Consider the following 20,741-nt stretch of genomic DNA (forward strand, 5'->3'; position numbering starts at 1 on the left):
ATGTATTATCTGATACATTCTCATTTAAATCTTCATGATCTATCATAAAATGATATTATAGTTTCAATAATCGAATCATTTAATGCAGAAGTGTCAAACTCAAGGCCCATGTGCCGGATCCAGCCCACAGGGGTGCTTAGATCTGATCTGCGGGCCTGCCCTGGAAACTGCAAAGAATCAGTGAAAAAGGAACTCAGGAGGGCCACATGCTGCAAGAAGCCATCACAGCCGAAAACCAAGCCTGGGGTTTTGGTGGAGCCCCCAACATGTGTGACATCAAGCTGGCCACATCCACCGTAGCCATGCCCACCCAGCCCTTAAGGTCAAATGGAATAGTGTCAATAATGGAATCTTAAAGAAGAACTTGGCTACAATTAAACAAAAATTAGAAGAAAGAATATTTTATCACTAGAGTATTAGAAAAAATAACCTAGTGATAAGATTTCAGTTGACACATAAGTCTTTGCATCTTACAAGACATGAGTTTTGTACCTATAAACAACCACTGGAATCCTCTTCCAAGATCTAAAAGAAGCTACATTCTCCAGTTCCTTGTCAGTGATCCAAACAGGAACCAAAAGTTTCTGTGGGTAGCTTGTACATAACCTAAGGAGGAAAAACTAATGATCAGAAATTGCTTATGGGGCAGGGGGCAAGAATAAAAAAACAAGATCAAATTCTAGTTCGTATGAATTAACTAATTAATATTTTTGATATTTTCAAGTTTTCTTTCTTTTACATAAATAGATAAGATGACAGATGATCTTAGTTCATCTATAATAGTGTTTCTCAATGCTGGCAATTTTAAGATGGGTGGACTTTAACTCTCAGAATTCCCCAGCCAGCCACTGATCTATAATCGTACAAAAGCAATAAATACAATTTTGTACTAATATTCATCTAAACCGCAGATCTGATGTTCTTTTGGATGGACGTAGGAAACTTCAAAGTTCACATTATTGGTGACATTACGACTGAAAACTATTAGAATCTCAATAAACATAATAATGATAAGAGCAACACCAATTTTAATTTGACTCAAGGCACCAAGGATAGAATGACAAGCAACAATAGATAAGAGTCCCTCCTTTCAGACATGCAATGTGATGAGGGCATGGGAATAAAAAGACGTTCTTGGGATACGTTTGCGAGGTACAAGTGGGAAAAGGGTAATAACATGTAAAATAACAATGAATGCTATTTTTGTTTTCGTAAGATAGATATTTTAAAATTATATTAGCTTGAGCTCCTTTGCATGTCGTCTAGCTATAACATTATACTGTTACATCCTAGCATTTACAAGACAGAGGATATAATTCTGTTGATAACCACCACCACCACCCATTGCAGTTATCTGGTAAATTTAGAGGCTCACTTGTAGTTGTTGTTGATGTCAGAAACCCTCCACACGTTTTGCAAGTCAAAGCCCATTCGAGCTAGTTCCATTTCAAACCGATATTTCACATGGTCTCCTGCAAAACAAACAGTAGCTAACAATAATCAACAACAATCAATTCTGTCAGAAATTATTACAAAATAACTCAACAGATCTCTGTATTACAATATCAGACTAGGAATTGATAGAATTGGTTGCATAACTAACTCTGGACAGTGGCTTTCAAGAGGCTTGGATCTGTAGCTGTAGATGCAACCATATGTCATATCCTGATGTAACTCGTAAGAGCTTACCTGGGCGGCAAAGGTGAGCATGCTGATCTTCCTCATCAGTACAAACTCCTAAGCACCAGGCATGATAAGCAAATGCAAATAGATCTTCTAGTTTGGTGGGGCGTGCAATGGCTCGGCTCAGCCTTTTCAACCATTCCTGGCATTGCTTAAACGTAGAGAAATGGCACCTACATGAACAGAAGTACACATGTATACATTCAGTGCCTAGGAAAGATGGTCTGACAAGGGAATTTCAGGTAAACTCCTGAGGGGAAAGGGAAGGGAAAACAACCTATTGAAAAATAAAAATGCTAGGGACTCCCTGACACAAAGGACTGCAGTGCTACTTAAATCACTTTAAAAACTTAGCAACGATCAGTAACATAAAAATAAAAGACTTTTACAAAGAACTATTAATCGCTATCCACTGTGGCAAAAACGGAGCCTTTGCTTATGTATATTTTCCAAGACTCTTAGCTGTCCACTGCTGGAAAGCAAACAGATTAAAGAACTTTACTTTACTTCATGATGGCAGTTTCTATGTTTAGAATTTCATTTCATTTCATTTCATTTTAATGACATTTATAGGCCGCCCTTTTCCCTGAGGGGACTCAGGGCGGCTTACAATAAATAGGAAGGGGGTGCAAGACAAAACACAAGAAAAAAAAAAGTGTGAATAAAAAAAATAAACCAGTAAAACACAACATTCATTGAGCATTCGGGTGGGGCGAGGTTAGGGTCTTATCCCCAGGCCTGACGGGATAGCCAGATCTTGAGGGCTGTGCGGAAGTTCTGGACGGTGGTGAGGGTGCGAATCTCCACGGGGAGATCGTTCCAAAGCGTCGGAGCTGCAACTGAGAAGGCTCTCCTCCGCGTAGTCGCCAGTCGGCACTGACTGGCGGATGGAATTCGGAGGAGGCCTACTCTATGCGATCTGATGGGACGAAGGGAGGTAATTGGCAGAAGGCGGTCTCTCAAATAGTCAGATCCACTACCATGGAGAATGACAGGAACCTGGCAGCATCATGGTTCAGAGCAGAGGTAAAAAAGTTGTGGCATCCCAGTTTGTTGCTGGATTACATTTTCCACCAACAGTTATGATGGCATAGGTTGTCAGAAGCTGAAAATCAAAAACATCTGCAGGCCGCATGTTATCCATCTCTAGTTTGAGCGAATCACATTTACTGACTCTCACCAAACTTTAAGAGTAGGATGTTATTAGACATCTCCTACCTGACTACTTTGGAATCTTTGCAGACAATATGGAGCTGGAACATATCCCGACTCTCCACGCTTTCCATCATTCTCAAAGGCACCTAAAAACAAAGGCAAGGGATGAATGAACAGGTATATAGACACTCAAATAGACAATAAGCTAACCATGTATCTTATCAGGTATTCTAATAGTATTATGGAAACAGCAATATTCAATGTAAGTTATAGTCAGAGAAGGAATAAACTCAATTTGGGCATGTACCAGATTTCCTGAGTAATGCAGGAATAGTTTTGAAGAGACATCAAGGCAATTTCAAACTTTTCATCTTTTTCATATGAACTTTCACTAACAACTAACCATGTCCATCAATTGCACCCTCACCTGGATTGGGAGGTCATTCAGAGTCACAGAGGATTTGCTTAGATGGGCCTGTCCTTAAAAACCACTCAGAAGCACAAAAGTGTCAACTATTCCTAAATGCAACAGCACAGGCAATTATGGGGACAGTTCATAAGAGCCCTTATAACACTTTTGTTCTATAACTGACTAGTTACCAGAAAGCTTCTGGGTACAACTCAATGTGATGATTATTACTTACAAAGCCCATAGCACAGAGAACTGGTTATCTAAAGGACTATCTGCCTTCTGTGGCTTTGATATGGCCTGTATGATTTGGCAGAGTTGACATGTTCCAGGTCCTATCCATTAAGTAGTGTCATGAGGGAGGTAAGGGGATAGATTAAATTGTCCAATGTAGGGTAAAAAAAGAAATAGCCAATGAATATCGGAAATGTATGAATCTCAGTGCAATTAGAAACCATGCTTTATGATTGAATATGCACAGCTTACTTCTTTCAAAGCACACAGCAATCTGAAGCTACAGCTTTCCCATAAACAAAGCAAAGATCATGCTAGGAGTTTGCCTTCATGAAGACAATTCTTGCTTAAAGAAATAATTCCTTAACCCAAATTGACAAATATTTTCTTTGAAACATTTTGCAAGGCATGGTGGTATCTCACTTGAGATATCTGAAGCTGTCTGATCAAGAAAGCTAAAGGACAGGGCAGGGATCCCCAACCCCTGGGCCTTAGTCCATTTGAAACTGGGCTGCACAAGAGATGGATGAGTGGCAAGTGCTTGTGCTTGCCCACGCGCATACCACTCACACCAAACCATCCTCCCCCCCCCTCCCAAGTTACGAAGCTGGAAAGGTTGGGGCCCACTGGGACAGGGGACTCTTCAAGTTTGCTTTGCAGCTTAGCAAGAAGATGAGCTACATAATTTCTTTCAAAGAAAAAAAAAGATTAACACAGGAAACTATCAGCTCTGCTAGAAATAATCACAAAATATATTAAGAAGACTTACATTGATTACAGAGTCCTTAAACTTGATATGGAGCCGGTAGTTAGAGATGGCAATGATGGCATCACTTGCATGGCCCAGATATTCCACACCCTCTCCTTGTAGCACAGTAAATGGAACCTAGAAAAGGGAAACTCACACTTTAAAGTAGTTGCCAATTAACCAGTCAAGATTACGGAAATATAGTATATCTCTACATAACCAATGGAATGCTCCGTTCAGAAAGAGATAGGATTACCTGTAAAGGCTACAGTGGGAACCTGAAAAACATCCTAGATGAAGGTTAATGGCAAACAATTTCTCTACTTCTACAAAGACAATTACATGGTGATTTTTATCTGATCCCCAGGACTAGTACTTAAGTTGAGAAATGACTTCAATTTAGGAAATTGGTTTTGCTTTAATGTTTTGTACTTTAATCTTCTCTCTTAGCTCACATTTTTTAGATTATGATTTTGAAATATTTTGTGAACTGTCCTGGGAATGTTTTTATTTTGAAGAAAGATATTGTACCCTATTTATATCATTTAAATAAGTAGCATTTCTGGTCAAAAGCATTGTCACTGGCACCTTATTAGGAAGCATATAGAGAATGACATCATCTATTTGGAAATGACTGGAACAAGTAAGAAATACTATAATAAGAACATCCTAATAGATCTATATCATGAAGAATGATTCCAGCTCTATTATGTATTTATAGTGCAAATGGATGCACAGCAGTTAAAACTTGTGATGTATGCACCCTTCATAAAAATAAAATTAAGAAGTAAAGTACTTTCATTTCTCCTGAGTTCTAAAATAATCTATGTGGACATATTCTAAAGTGACATCAATAATTAATTGTTTGAAAGGGCTTTGTTGTTGGTCTGCACTGCATTTGAATTGAACTAAAAAGAAACTTTTTTCCAACTTTAATATTAAAGGGATGTCTTTCCTATTGGTTAAACATGTTTGTATTTGTTTTTTATTGAACAACTAGAAAATTTAACACATCCAGTGTTGAACAGCGGTCAGAATATTCCCGCAAGACTGGAGTGCAATTCAGCCTATGCTGCTTCACAGAAAAATACATCCAGGGAAAAAACAAAAAACCCTCCCAAACAACATTGAGTGCATATATGCATTATATATTCAAACATGTGCTGAGTTACTGAGAAATTATATGTTTAATACATCCAAAAGGAAACAGGGTAGCAACATTTACAAAAACCAGGGCATAGTTTTCATACATCAATTAAAAAAAACTTGTTCTATCTATTTCACCCGTGGTCGAATATACAGATCTAATAAAAGACATTATTTCGTTTTTCAGTGTTTTGTGATAATAAAAGTGAAAACGAACTAGAGGAATTGTAGCATTTTATATGCTTTAGAAAATAAGCCAATAAAAAAGTTGTTGGGAAAGACTGCTGGGTGATTTTCCTGAATTCTTCATACATTTTTAAACAGAAGGACTGACTTACTGCACAATGTATACTAATTTACTTAAAACTCATCCAAAACAATTTTGCCCAGGCAAAATTCACGCTCCCCGCCAAACTATCACTGAGAATATATGCTCAATAATGGTAATAATGAAATTCTCCATCTGTTTGAAATTCAATAGTACCATATTTATGCAGAATTCAATTATCGGTATTAGACCATTTTAAAATCAAGGTGGAAAAAACAACAACCAACTCTGTTAAGTGAATTAACATCCTTAAAACATCCTTATAAAACAAAGGAAACCAAGATACAACAGCTACAGTATGTGCAGATTAGCAGTTTGAAAAAGTAATTTAAAGAACAAAAAATGTCTGGATATATACTAATCAATCTAGAAAGCTATGTTTCAACACTTGCATCCATCTAAAACACAGAAAATGAAAAGTTGGATTCTAATTTCTTTTAAAACCATTTGGTCAAACTACTGAGGGATTGTTAAACTAATATCTTGGGAAGCCTGAGAGCTCATCCTCCATCACACTTATCAAAACTTTTCAAGGGACATGTTCTCATGATATTAAGTCACACACATACCCCGGCCTTCTGTGAAGGCAGTCTAGAGTTGCCCTTAGTTATTCGGCTGAAATAGTGCTTTCCCTCTTCTTGCAATCCAAAATTTGCCATATGAACAACCTAAGTTGCCTCAATAATAATATGGTGATAATATAATCAAATAATGGGATCAGGGGTATCACATGCTCATAAAAGAGGTGGGGCTTCAATTGCAATTGATGCTCTTGACCTCATCCCTATCTCTCCAGTAGATGCTCATGACTGGGATTAGTCCAACTTCTGTTAACCATTTATAGCTGCTGCAAGTATGTCCTCTCTCCATCTGGTTTCTAGGCATGGTTGTCTATATCCATTTTGAATTGGGCTGCAAAAGAGATTTGTGTACCCGGATGACTTCTTTTTCACTGTAATATCAATCACCCAGGAATTTAGTGCTCTTTTGGTGTTTGTGTTCTGTGTGTGTGTGTGTGTTTGTTTGTTTTCTGGAGATAATGGAACAGAAAAAGTATCTGTCCCATACTATGCTGCTGCACATATACTTTAATATACTCTGACTTCAAAATGGGAAAAGCATGGCGGAGTTTTTAAAATATATAGATCTGCATAAAAAAGACTTGAATGGCATTTGAACAACAATAAGTACTTGTAGTTACCGTACTGCTGTAATCATACAGTGCATTCAGAAAGTACTCGGACCCCCTTCACTTTTGTCAATTTATTATGCTGCAACCTGATTCTACAGTTGTAGAAATTCTTTTTTTTCTCATTGATCTGCACTCAATGACAAAGTGAAAATAGTATTTTAGAAATGTATGTAAATTCATTAAAAAGAAGTAACTGAAATATCACGTTGGCATTAAGTATTCAGACCCTTTGCAACAACACTTGAAATTTAGCTCCAGTGCCCATTTCTCTTGATCGTTGCTGACATGTTTTTATACCTTGATTGGAGGCAACCTGCGATAAATTAAATTGATTGGACATGATTCGGAAAGGCACACACTTCTCTGTAGAAGGCCTCACACAGCTGAAAATGCATACTGTAGCAGAGTAAAAGCCATGAGGTCAAAGGAACCGCCTGCAATGCTCAGACAGGACTATTGCAAGGCACAGATCTGGGGAAGGCTACAGTTAAATTTCTGCTGCATTGAAGATTCCTAAGAACACAGTGACTACCATAATTCTCAAGTGGAAGAAGTATGATACAACCAGGACTCTTCCAAGACCGGGTCGCCTGGTCAAACTGAGCAACTGGGGAGAAGGGCCTTAGTAAGAGAAGTGACCAAGAACCCAATGGTCACTCTGATTGAGTTCCAGAGATCCTGTGTGGAGGTGGGACAGAGTTCCAGAAGGACAACCATCACTGCAGCTCTCCACCGATCTGGGCTTTATAGCAGAGTGACTAGACAGAAGCCTCTCCTCAATGCAAAACACATGAAAGCCCACATGGAATTTGCAAAAAAGCACTGGAGTCTCAGGCTGTGAGGAACAAGATTCTCTAATTTGATGAAACCAAAATTGAACTCTTTGGCCTCAATTCTAAATGTTATGTCTGTCATATGTCATCACATGGCCAATATAATCTCAACAGTGAAGCATGGTGGTGGCGGCGGCAGCATCGTGCTGTGGGGGTATTTTTCAGCAGCAGGGACTGGCAGAGTAGTCAGGGTTGAGGGAAAGCTGAATGGAGCAAAGTACAGGGATATCTTCAATGAAAACCTTTCCCACAGCACTCAGGATCTCAGGCTGAGCTGAAGGTTCACTTTCCAACATGACAACAATCCTAAGCATACAGCCAAGCCAACACAGAAGTGGATTAGGGACAACTCTGAATGTCCTAGAATGGTCCATCCAGAGCCCTGACTTGAATCCTATTGAACATCTCTGGAGGTACCTGAAAATGACTGTCCACTGACAGTTGCCATTCTACCTGACTGAGCTTGAGAGGATTTGCAAGGAAGAATGGCAGAAAATCTTCCAATCCAAGTGTGCAAAGCTTGTCACATCATACCCAAAAGACTCAAGGCTGTAATTGCTGCCAAAGCTGCTTCAACAAAGTATTAGTGAAGGGTCTGAATACTTATGCCAATGTGATATTTCAGTTTTTTTCTTTTTAATAAATTTATAGACATTTCTAAAATTCTGTTTTCACTTTATCATTATGGGGTACAGAGTGTAGATTAATGAGAAAAAAAATGAAACAACTTTAGACTCAGACTGCAGCATAATAAGATTGACAAAAGTGAAGGGGGTCTGGATACTTTTTGAATGCACTGTATATTTTAGTCTCCTCAATTACCAACTGCATGGGAACATATATTTTTTGCATCTTTTGTCCCTACTTCAGACATCTGGTTTTGTTATACACCATTCCTTTGCTAGTGAAACCCAAGTAACTTACTTGTAAAGACTCTTCTTCTTTAATCAGTTCTTTATATGGGAACAAATCCTTAGCTTGGATGTATTCTAGACTGGGGGGGCCTTCTTCACCCTAAAAACCAAACAGAAAAGCAAATGCTTAGCACATGGATCATTTACCTGACAAAATATATCAAACATTTACGTATTTCTTTATAAATTCCATCTTTTTACTCAAGGTGTCACATAGTACTGTCTCAGGGAATTTTTGATTCATATATGATACATTGCATTTAGATATAGTGATTGATCAATACAAGTAGCCTTGACTTACAACAGTTCACTTAGTGACCATTCAAAGATACAAAGGCATTGAAAAAAGTGACACATGACCACTTTTCACACTTACAACTGCTACAGCAACCCCATGGCCATATGATCAAAATTCAGAGGCTTTGCAACTGACTCATATTTATGATGGTTGCCGTGTCTCAGGGTAATGTGATCCACCTTTTGTGATCTTTTGACAAGCAAAGTCAACAGGGAAGCCAGATTCATTTAACAACTGTGCTATTAATAACTGCTGTGATTCACATAACAACTGTGGCAAGAAAGGTCATAAAATGGGGCAAATTCACTTAACAAATGGTTTACTTAACAACAGAAATGTTGGGTTCTGTTGTGGTCGTAAGTCAAGGACTACCTGTAGTTTCCCAGTAAACTCATATGAATGAGGGTGGATATTAATCAGAATTCTTTATTTTGGGCCCATCTCCTAACCACTACATCCCACTACTCTCAAATGCACAACCCACATATAGTGTTGATAAGATGTCTTGTATATATACATTCTCCAAGCACCCAATATCCATAAATACAATTTAATACTTTTACTAAACATAATATAGATGTACAATAAACCAGTTTGGGATTAAAGGCAAAAAAATATAATCATTCCTAATCAACAAGCAATTCCAACAATGTCCCTTTAGCTCCTTCTTATAATTAACTGGCCAGGGTTAACTTCACAAACATTCATGATGTACAAAAATGACATAGCATAGTAATAGTAGCAGCAGCTACAACAGCAGTAACAACAATTTGGAAAAACAGCTAAATTTCTTTAGCTTACACTGGAACTATTTCTGTATTTCTATTTTACAATTGGAACTTTCGGCCTAACCTTTACTTGGGAATGGGATCTTCTGATATTTTCCTACAAACTTAGGTTTCTGACCAAATCAAAGTCCACTGCAGTCTTCCAGTGATATTCTATTTTTTTAAAAAAATATTTTATTATAATTTCAACATCCATGCTTTTATTAACACATTTAAGCGATCCCATTCCAAGGATCTTTCAGAACTAGATTTATCACAAGGAAGTTATTTTAATAATCATAATTATAAGTGGATCCCTCAGGGATTATATTCAAAATGATCATCTAATCCATGTTCCTGTTTCCCATAATAATGAATCAAATACCTCTGAAAAGTCCACAATAGATCCTGAAAGTGAACATTATCAGTACTGTTAACAACAAATCACATTTTCTCTGATTGTGAAGGTTTCACAAGGCTACAGTGAGACTAAATGGTTATTAAATGAGCTAGATTTGTTCTGTGGATAGGTCCCATCACTTTTTCCGGTCTGGCAGAAATGTATCATTTTAATTTGTGCAAAGTAGGGATTTTTAAAATTCTAAACAATAAAGTTTCCTAACATTGCTCTTATTTGCCCAGGAAAGCCCTCGGGTAGTTTCTTAGGCGAGATTGCATTTTTCTGTTTCAAATCAATTTTTTTCAGTATACAGAAGAAGCTCTTAAGTAAATAAGCTATAGCAGCTTTGCATGATTGGAAAATACCTAAAATTCTCGAACTAGCCCCAGGATTAGCCTGCATATTTTTTACATGATCATGATGGATAAAGATGAAGAATGTCTATGTTGTTAAAACTGTTTGGAAGAAAAAAATAGACTATTAAAGGATAAATATTCACCTCTAAAAAGAATATCAGAGAAATCAAGGCATTACACGTATTTGCAAATCATATTATCTGGATTTTCTTATAATGCCTGGTACCTTTTCTTAGAAAATACTAAGAGGAAAATGGATTTAATCCTAGCTTTTGATGATAGGACCAGCACTGAACTTATGCACTACACCAAAGAGACCGAGTTTCGGGGAGGGGGAGACAACAAGGAAAAATGTCTGTGTAAAAATATTGAGGCAGATGGATTATTAGTCTGAGCTGGTATAAAGTAGTTTTGTATGAGAACTTTCATCTTGATATATGTTTTTGTTGTAGATCATGCTGATATAGGTGGTCCAGTAACCTGAAATGTTCCTATATTTGTGTGTGGAACAGGAATGGTATTCCATTTTTCTTCATCTGATATAAGATTTTCATTGCCAGGTATAATCAACTGTTATCACTAAAAGCAGCATTAAGCCAGATAATAAAATAACGTTAAGTGCACAGATTAAAAAATGGTAAAGCTGTTGTGGAGCTAGCATAAAATGTTAGCTCATTATAGAGCCAAACATTTCCATTTGAAACTGGAGATACTATTTTCTGAAGTTGATAACTGAATGTATTTATATTTATTTATCTATCATATCTAATAACTACCCATCTCCCTCACATAGGGACTCTGGACAGTGTACAATAAAATATAAAAAGCATAAAAACAATATATAAAAGTTACAAGAAGAAAGAATGTTAAAATTAATGAAATAGCCCTAGTTATATGCTCCTCTGTGCGTCCCAAGAAAGCATGTGTTTTTATGCCTTTCTTGAAGGCTAGGAGAGTAAAATTAATTAGTGATATGGAGTTGCTTCCTGCTAATCCAATAATCACTTCTGCCCTCAGAAATCAATAAAGTATCAGTTCATCTAAATGTTTTTTTAAAAAAACCTTGAAAATGATACAATCCCTTGAAATTCAAGACTAAAACACCCATGTACATCAATTGTTCTAAATATTTCACAGGTTTCTTAATATTTCACATTAATATTTCACAATATCAATAAATTCACATTTAATTTAAAAAATATTAGCCATTTGAAACTGAGGAAAAAAAGGACCAAATTAAAAAAAATCAGGGAGAAAGCTGCTTTCAGTAACATATAATTAAAATTTAAGAGAGCGGTATATATTAAACAACTGTTATTTCTAGTCAAAAGTTATTTCTCCTATAAATAACTATCCAATATATCTTGCATACTGCTAGTGCAAATATACAACACACAGTATGTCAGGTAGCAATGGATGTGATTCAAGATGTTAGCATCTAACTCATGATAGGAATACTCTTAGCATAATGGATTGTGTATTAGATCTCAACATCTTGGTTGGTCCCTAATATACAAATAAATAGATGCAAAGGCTAAGTACTTATTCTTATCATACCAGACTAATCTTATTGCATTCTTTGACAAAGTGACAAAATTAGTGGACCAGAGGAATGCTGTCGATATAGTTTGCTTGGATTTCAGTAAGGCATTTGATAAGGTAGACCATAATCTACCACTAGATAAAGTACAAGAATGTGGGTTGGACAGCATCATCACCAGATGGATTCGTAACTGGCTGACCAACCGCACTCAACGTGTAGTCCTCAATGGAACTGCATCTACATGGAGGGAAGTACGCCGTGGAGTACCCCAAGGTTCTGTTTTAGGCCCAGTACTCTTCAACATCTTCATCAATGATTTGGATGAGGGAATAAATGGGGAACTCATCAAATTTGCAGACGACATCAAGCTGGCAGGAATAGCCAACACTCCAGAAGACAGGCTTAAGATACAGAAGGATCTTGACACACTTGAACATTGGGCACTATCTAATAAAATGAAATTCAATGGTGAAAAGAGTAAGGTTCTACATTTAGGCAAAAAACCCGAAATGCACAGGTACAGTATAGGTGATACCTTGCTCAATAGTAGTAACTGTGAAAGGGATCTTGGGAGTTCTACTGGATAACCATTTAAATATGAGCCAGCAGTGTGCAGCAGCTGCCAAAAAAGCCAACACAGTTCTAGGCTACATAAACAGAGGGATAGAATCAAGATCACATGAATACCACTTTATAATGCCTTGGTAAGGCCACACTTGGAATACTGCATTCAGTTTTGGTTGCCACAATGTAGAAAAGATGTGGAGTCTCTAGAAAGAGTACAGAGAAGAGCAATAAAGAGGATTAGGGGACTGGAGACTAAAACATATGAAGAATGGTTGCAGGAACTATGTCTAGTTTAATGAAAAGAAGGACTAGGGGAAACATGATAGCAGTCTTCCAATATCTCAGTGGTTGCCACAAAGAAGAGGGAGTCAAACTATTCTCCAAGGCACCTGAGGGCAGAACAAGAAGCAATGGGTGGAAACTAATCAAGGAGAGAAACAACTTAGAACTGAGGAGAAATTTCCTGACAGTTAGAACAATTAATCAGTGGAACAGCACTTGCCTCCAAAAGTTGTGAATGCCCCAAAACTGGAAGTCTTTAAGAAGATGTTGGATAGCCATTTGTCTGAAACGGTATAAGGTTTCCTGCCTACGCAGGGGGTTGGACTAGAAGACCTCCAAGGTCCTTTCCAACTCTGCTATTGTATTGCATTACATTGCATTGCATTGTATTGTCATTCCCAACGACATGTTACTAATAGGAGTCAGGCAGATATGCTCAGAAACATCCCATCATATAGGATGAAACTGCTAAAACTAATCTTAATCTACAACTATGTGTGTTCACACACACTTTATCATATTGGTCCTGGAAATATAAACATTGTAGGCTATGCCAAAGCTACTACACAGACACAGATACACCCCTTCATAGATACCTGATGTCATTTTTCTCTCATCTAAATACGTACTCAATATTTTTCCCCATAAATAGCAAAGGTTTTCATATCTTAATTAAATTAACATTTGTCTATTATATTTCTCGATCCTGCTACTTACAGTAAATGAAACTAAACTGGCCTCCCATTTAGGCACTGACCAGATCCAGACCTATAAAGCCTGAGACCACACCTCCAGGGAAATCAGAGGGCACAGATCAGTCTTTTGCATCCATTCCCTTTTATTAACCTGTGTATATAGCACTTTTATTGATTATCGTGCCAATTGGACGGAGTGAATAATACAATGTCTGTCCTGCTTTTAACATTTGCGTCTGCTCTGTCACTGAACAAATGTTTCCCTACGGTTGCCCATTTAAACCTCTTTTCAGACACACTAGCAACGGATAGGTTCTGTGCATCTTGGGCACCGACACAATATCATCAAAGCTAGAATCTGGACAACTTTTCACCTATATGACATTGTAAACAGCTAACTAACCTTGAGAACCCTTATGCCTCCCAGCAAATATTCCCATGACTTCTCCAACAAACTCGTATTTTCAGATAAGTTTTATTCTTATTATGCTTCTTCCTCAAGTTTTTTTCTCAGTGGGTTCATGTCAGAATCCTAGCAGAATGTACTCTGGAGGCCAGAGGTTAGTAGAGCACCATGCTGAGTAACTGTACTGAGACATGCTGCCAAATGCTGCCTACTTTATGAGGCCAGCTTCAATTGGTATGAAGTGGGTATGAAATATGAAGCAGCATACTTTCCATCTTCCCTTATATCACAAAAGGATTTAATACATGCTAGCAAGCACAGTGGGGAATTCTAATAGGACGACCCAGGTCTCAGTAAACCTAAACCACCCCTTTGGCAGCTACATGGCTGTGATTCAATGAAGTACAAAGCAGCCAGAAAGTGGGAATCACAGGTTCTGTAGGTGGAATGTGAACCTGTTCTCAGCAGGCCAACATCAATATACTGGAATACAGTAATGCCCTAGATTATGAAAGCCAAACTTCTCCTTGTACATTTTGCTCAGACAGTTTTCTTCAGTGAGATCACTGGAATACATTTGGCAACCCCAACTGGAACGTGTAAGGTGACGATGAGGTACATATTCTGGGAATTATTCAAAAACAGAACTAGGATATCAACAAGAAGCAGGTAAAATGAAGATAAGGAAGAAGAATGGGGAAGAAGAGCCACTCCCCAAGCATTAGGAAGAGTCGTAAAAAGGGCCATATGTCTCCAGGCAGACAGTACGTTTTCTTCCTGGCTCCGCCGCTCCACCCCCATCCCAAAATATCAAATGCAGAGAGAAATGCAGTCTGAGAAGCAGCCTAGCATGCAGTCATTGGAGAGAAGAAAAGGGTGGGAAATGGGAACCTACTTACAAAGCAGTTCAGCATGGAACAGGAGACACGGGCCGGCAGAGTCATGGTCGTTTCCAAAGCAGCTTGCTGTGCCTGGGGCATGCAAGTGGCATTGCTTTCCCCTGCCCCCCTTGGCATCAATGGCTCAGGCAGACGGACTATGAGAAAAGCAACCTCCTAAGCACGGCTAGAGCATCTCTGTCGCCAGAGACGGGAGCAGGTGCGCTGGCTGCTTCAGCAGCTGCCGACAATGGAGGGGAGGGAAAGGCAGGAGAAGGAGGAGGAAGAGAGACTCCACCTCCCTCTGATGAAACCAAGATGAAGCTCTGCCATGCTAGGGGTTCCCTGACAGCAAACACAGAAAATGGAGTCATCACGTCAGCGACGGAGGAGAATTCATGGCTCTGCAATTCTCATTGTCCTCTATCGTGGGGCTACAGCACAAGACTGTTTGGTATGCAGCTTAGCAGCCAGGCAGCATGTGCAGGAATGTCTGGGAACAATAGCAGCCGCCACCTAGCTCAGTATATTACAGTAAGGGAAAGAAACAGTCAGGATTCAGCTTGGTGCTTATATTCCCACAGTAAGGATGGAAATCCTCCTGGCAGAGCTCTGCCAAAGGGACACAGGATCTGCCAGCTCTGCTGCATAGCTAGCTAGGCCTGCAATCTCCTCTGGCCATGTGCCAAAGAATATACAGCTGACATCTCAGAAACGTCCCTAGTTCACAGAAAACCTGACACAATCTGGGAACAACTGTGTACACAAATTGTATACTTTCATTTTCAACATGTCCTCTGACCTATAGCTAAAGCTTTTCTGGGACATATACATTAAATAGACAAAATTAATTTTAAAATACCATAATACTTAAATTTTACTCTAAACTGGCTTTCAAAAGCTATGCCTCTGGTAGCTATAGGGGAAGGGGTTTCTTTGGGTTTGTTACAAAAGGACTACCAAGGTGATCTAAATCAGTCCCCTCATAATACAAAAATCCATCCTTGTACCACACTTGAGGTGTGGTCTGTCTGAAAATTCCAATTAAACAAAAAATACAGGAAGAAGCCCATCATTTTTGAAGACCAAGAGAAACTGCCAGTTTCTACAAACATACATAACCATCACATTATTGCTTTTCAAGGTAAGCAACATTGTATAGACTAGAGCATAGAAAAGGAGGAAGAAATAATAAGCCAAATAATTAAAAATAAATTTACAATTTTTCTATGCCTCCATCCTCCATTCAAGTAGTTTACAGATATTAAAATAACAATAAAACAAAAATAGAGTTTACTTTTAAACAACGACCAGGCAATAAAAAACAGAAACACACAGACAAATGCACACACATTGGCAAACGTAATATATATGTACATGTATACAATCAGTCCCCAAAACCCTTCTGGAAAAGTCAAGTTTGTACTAGTTAGTTATATGAATCCCATTAGCTACATTTATTTATAGTTTTCATTCCTTTCCTTTGTAGAGTCATTTACTTTTGTATTCAATCCTTATTCTTTCAGCACTCATTCATTCCTGACCATATCTTTTCTTTCTTATCACATACACTTAAATTTCCCATTGCATACAACTTACTTTTTGTTTTCTTAACACTCAATATGGGCTACGATATAACGAAATAGAAACTTTGAATTGAGGAAGAATATCCTTACACATGCCATTTTCACTTATTTAGGCATTTATTCCTTGCAACAGAACACAATTAACTCACTATTTTTCAATCATAGTTTTCATATCTTAATATTCTTTATCCATTTTCCCATCTTATAAACATTTTACCAAAATATTCAAATTCATTCATTTGCTTTACTGTAGATTTTCATCATTTACTGTATATATAAGTTGCAATTACTCCAAAGCTCTGTTTTAGGGCCAGTACTCTTCAACATCTTCAGCAATAATCTGGACAAGGGGATAGATGGGGGAACTTATCAAATTTGCAGATGACACCAAGCTGGCAGGAATAGCCAACACTCCAGAAGATAGGCTCAAGATACAGAAGGATCTTGACAGACTTGAACATTGGGCACTATCTAACAAAATGAAATTTAATGGTTCTAAATTACACCATTTTAAAAGTAAGGTTCTACATTTAGGCAAGAAAAACAAAAGGCATAGGTACAGTATATGTGGTAACTTGCTCAATAGTAGTAACTGTGAGAGGGATCTTGGAGTCCTGGTGGACAATCATTTAGATATGAGCCAGCAGTGTGCAGTAGCTGCCAAGAAAGCCAACACAGTTTTAGGCTGCATACAATGTTCCCTCTAATTTTTTTCAGTGTGTCCGAAAAAGTATAGTGTTTGAGCGGCACATTTTCATGCCTGAGCACCTGAATTTTTTTCACAGATGTTTCACAGAGCAATTGATTTATAGGATCCAAATTGGAATGGAGAAAAATGGTTTTGTGCATGCGTGCATGTGTGTTTGTGTGTGTGTTTGAGTGAGCGAGGGATCCGGTAAGGGAACTGCGCCTATTTAGAAAAGAAGGTAAATTATTGCAAACATGATCAGTCGAAGATAAGTATGGGGACAGGTTGGGCAGTAGAGGGGGAAGGGGAGAGAGAGAAAGTGATAAAAGAGTGGGAGAGAGGAAGAGACGAAGAAAAAAGAGGGGAGACAGAAAGAGCTAGAGAAGGAGAAAGTGACAGAAGAGTTGGAAAGAAGGAGAGAGAAAGAGAGACAAAGAGAAAGAGAGAAATGAGAGAACATCTCATTTCAACCCTGAGGTGCAAGTACTCTCTTTGATTGGTAATTTTATTTGTCCATTTACTATCCAATACTCTCATTTCTCCTTAAGTTCATCAAGAATTCCCTTCTTTTCATTGAATTTATCACAATACCTTGAGAACAACTTTTTCAGCATAGCTTTACAGCTATTTAAAATATATAGTAATTTAGGTCAGGTTTTCAGAACATTACTATTTATGTCATCAAGTGCAAAGAAACAGAATTCAGAAAGTTGGCTTCCCTTTTTGTAATTGCCTATTGTCTGCTTAATTTTCTACCTACATTTTTGATAACTGATATTCACTGTTGACCCAGGAATCCCATCATTGAAAGAAACCCTCCCTATGAACTTTGTTGGGTTTCCATGGAATAAAGTTTGATCTTCTTCTCAACCATACAGTAGCATACTCTTTCTAAGGAGGATCTAATCAAGATAGTCCATAATTGCCTATCAATCTAACAGTATGGCGATTGACAATCTCTTTATATTTCAACTTTAACTCTTTCAGTCTTAAAGGTTTGGTGAGGAGAAATCCAAAAATTCTTTTAAAGAGGATAAAAATGCTTGCACAATTGCACCTGTTAGGGATGTTATATATAAGCCATGATTGAAATAATGTATCTGTCACTTTAAATGCTCAAGTGAGATACGATTGGATGCTGTTGCTTTAATCGGCCATAAGAGGGAGTAGGAACTACTACTGTTTGTTCCTGGTTGTTCCTGTATGTTCTCCATGCTTGTTATTGGAGTTGAATACTGTATATTGGATGGTGGCTACCTGTCTACATGGTGAATCGTGAGTTGAGCACCTGTAAACCAACGTGTTGTATCATATAGACTGTGTATATAATTCAACACTACTTATCGCTTGTTTTGGAGAATGTTTATCCTACTTTATTTTTGTTAACGCAAGTAAAGTTATCCTTGTTTTAACTTCGGCGGCTGTAATTGATAGTGTGACTATTCAGGGGCACATTCCTTGCTACCTTCTGGTACTCAACTCTAGTCTCCAAAAGGAGATATACTTAACAGCACCCATGGAGACATGTATATATACACAACACACAGAGAAACAAACTTAACAAAGTGCTAAGTCTGCCCACCAACTCTCTCTCTCTCCCCCCCCCCTCTCTCATGAGAGTGAGCGCATGTATCCCTCCTTCCTTCAGCCCAACACTCTTGCTGGCATCCCGGCCAGGCAAGAGGGACTGCAGAGAGTCTCCTTGAGTCTAGGGCAGCGAGTCATTCGATGGGAAAGTTGCCTCTCAGAAGGAATGACCTGGCTTGGCTCCCGCTTTTGATCTGCCGCCCAATGACTGAACGGGGAAGCAAAGAGGCAGGAGAGACGAGTTCTCATGGCAAATCTGAGCAGCCGCTGCTGGGAGCCCGTACCATGCCTTCTCCCAACCCCTGCACCCTTCTCTCAGCTACTTTCTGCCTCGTGGACCTAGAACTGCTTGGATCGCTGCTGTCTCCGGGCTGGCTCTCCTCTCCTATTATCATGGAAGGCATCTCACAAAAACCACTGTGCGGCAGTTGGAAACTGCTGAGTGGTGTTTTGTTGCCACGTGCGCAGCCCCGCAGCTTAGAGGGAACATTGGCTGCATAAATAGAGGGATAGAATTAAGATCCTGTGAAGTGTTAATACCACTTTATAATGCCTTGGTAAGGCCACACTTGGAATACTGAATCCAGTTTTGGTCGCCACCATGTAAAAACAACGTGGAGAGTCTAGAAAGAGTGCAGAGAAGAGCAACAAAGAGGATTAGGAGACTGGAGGGTAAAACGTATAAAGAACGGTTGCAGGAACTGGGTATGTCTAGTTTAATAAAAAGAAGGATTAGGGGAGACATGATAGCAGGGTTCCAATATCTCAGGGGCTGCCATAAAGAAGAGGGAGTTTAGCTATTCTTCAAAGCAACTGAAAATAGGACAAGGAGCAATGGGTGGAAACTAATCAAGGAGAGAAGCAACCTCTGTCAAGTTGCTGCAAGACACATGGCCAACTCACCATGGAGATAAATTGCTGCGGGCGGCCAGAGTGAGAGCTGGGCAGATGGGTGGGCAAGCAAGCGAGCGGTGGGTAGAGCTCTTTGGGGCAGGCACTGGGGAGGCAGCGGCAGTCGGGGGCTTCTCATTTTCACACACACCTCCCCATCGCCTACCCCAATGCACTAAGCATGCTGCCCACCTGCTCACCTCTCGCTCCAGCAATGAGTAATGGTGTGACAAGTTTGGGAAGGATGCTCGGGGTGCATGAGAGGTATGGCATGGGGGTATATGAAAACCGTAGTTCAATGCAGAGAGCCTGGGAGATGATGCACAGGTGGGGGAGACTTAGCCCAGGGACTTGCAACCTTTAACCACTGACTTTCTGGGGAAGCCAATAAAGAAGCCTGCAAATGGTGATCATGTCATTGTGGAATGCTGCAACGGGTCATAGGTATGAAGCAGTTGCCAAACACTCAGATCATAACCTTGTGACTGCAGCAATACTGGGATTGCCAGAACCTCAAGGACCATTCATAACCACCATTGATTCAGCATTGTCATTGTTTCAAATATGTCAAGGACTACCTATACGTCATAAGTCTGAGAGCTTAACAGGAAGAATAGCACCAATGTTAAGGCTCTCAATATTCCCAACAGACAATTGAGGTATTTTTTTCTCTCTTCTGAAATCCAATGATGATTCAGAAAAAGAAAAATGACCTCAAAAGAGATACAGAATGCTTCCAATGCCCCACTTATGCAGTGCTTAAAAGAAAATGACAGGACCAGTAGTTTATATCCACAGTGGACAGAGTAGAGTTTCTATAAAAAATCTTCAGCTTGAGAAAGTTATTGATGTAGGCTTTGTGTAAAACACAAAGATCATGACAAAGAGTTTAAGTTAATGTGCATTTTTATAGAATCATGGTTGGAAGGAACTTTGGCAGTCATCTGGTTCACTTTTTGCTCAAAACAGATTCAGCAATCCAGGATGCTGTAGTACTAGTAGCCCTTTCTCTCTGGCTTAAATATTTACCCCTTCTCTTGGGCACTTGATACCATAGTTCTTTTAATAGCTAAACTCCTCAGAGATAGTTTCCAAATGGAGCATTATCACCCTTTTTGTTTAAGCTGCCACCACCTATTTCAGTTATGGGGTCTT

General features: G+C 38.9%; 1 protein-coding gene across 3 annotated transcripts in view; it reads right to left on the reverse strand.

The window, feature by feature from the left end:
- MTMR4 (myotubularin related protein 4) overlaps positions 1-20,741 on the reverse strand; it is a 51,532-nt gene that overhangs the window by 14,380 nt on the left and 16,411 nt on the right. For 2 of the 3 annotated variants that reach the window (XM_087717320.1, XM_087717321.1), the window contains 6 exons: positions 8,653-8,742; positions 4,251-4,367; positions 2,902-2,984; positions 1,690-1,856; positions 1,376-1,472; positions 493-606 (listed from right to left, as the gene is read on the reverse strand). In XM_087717320.1, the coding sequence (XP_087573446.1) occupies positions 493-606; positions 1,376-1,472; positions 1,690-1,856; positions 2,902-2,984; positions 4,251-4,367; positions 8,653-8,742 (668 nt within the window). Of the gene's footprint in view, positions 1-492; positions 607-1,375; positions 1,473-1,689; positions 1,857-2,901; positions 2,985-4,250; positions 4,368-8,652; positions 8,743-14,855; positions 14,978-20,741 lie in introns of those variants that run through there. The other variant, XM_014073253.2, reaches the window with a different exon arrangement.

Source organism: Thamnophis sirtalis, unplaced genomic scaffold, assembly GCF_051295495.1.
Source record: "Thamnophis sirtalis isolate CommonGarterSnake01/CBP01778 unplaced genomic scaffold, rThaSir2_p1.2 scaffold_6, whole genome shotgun sequence".
Lineage (NCBI taxonomy): Eukaryota > Metazoa > Chordata > Lepidosauria > Squamata > Natricidae > Thamnophis > Thamnophis sirtalis.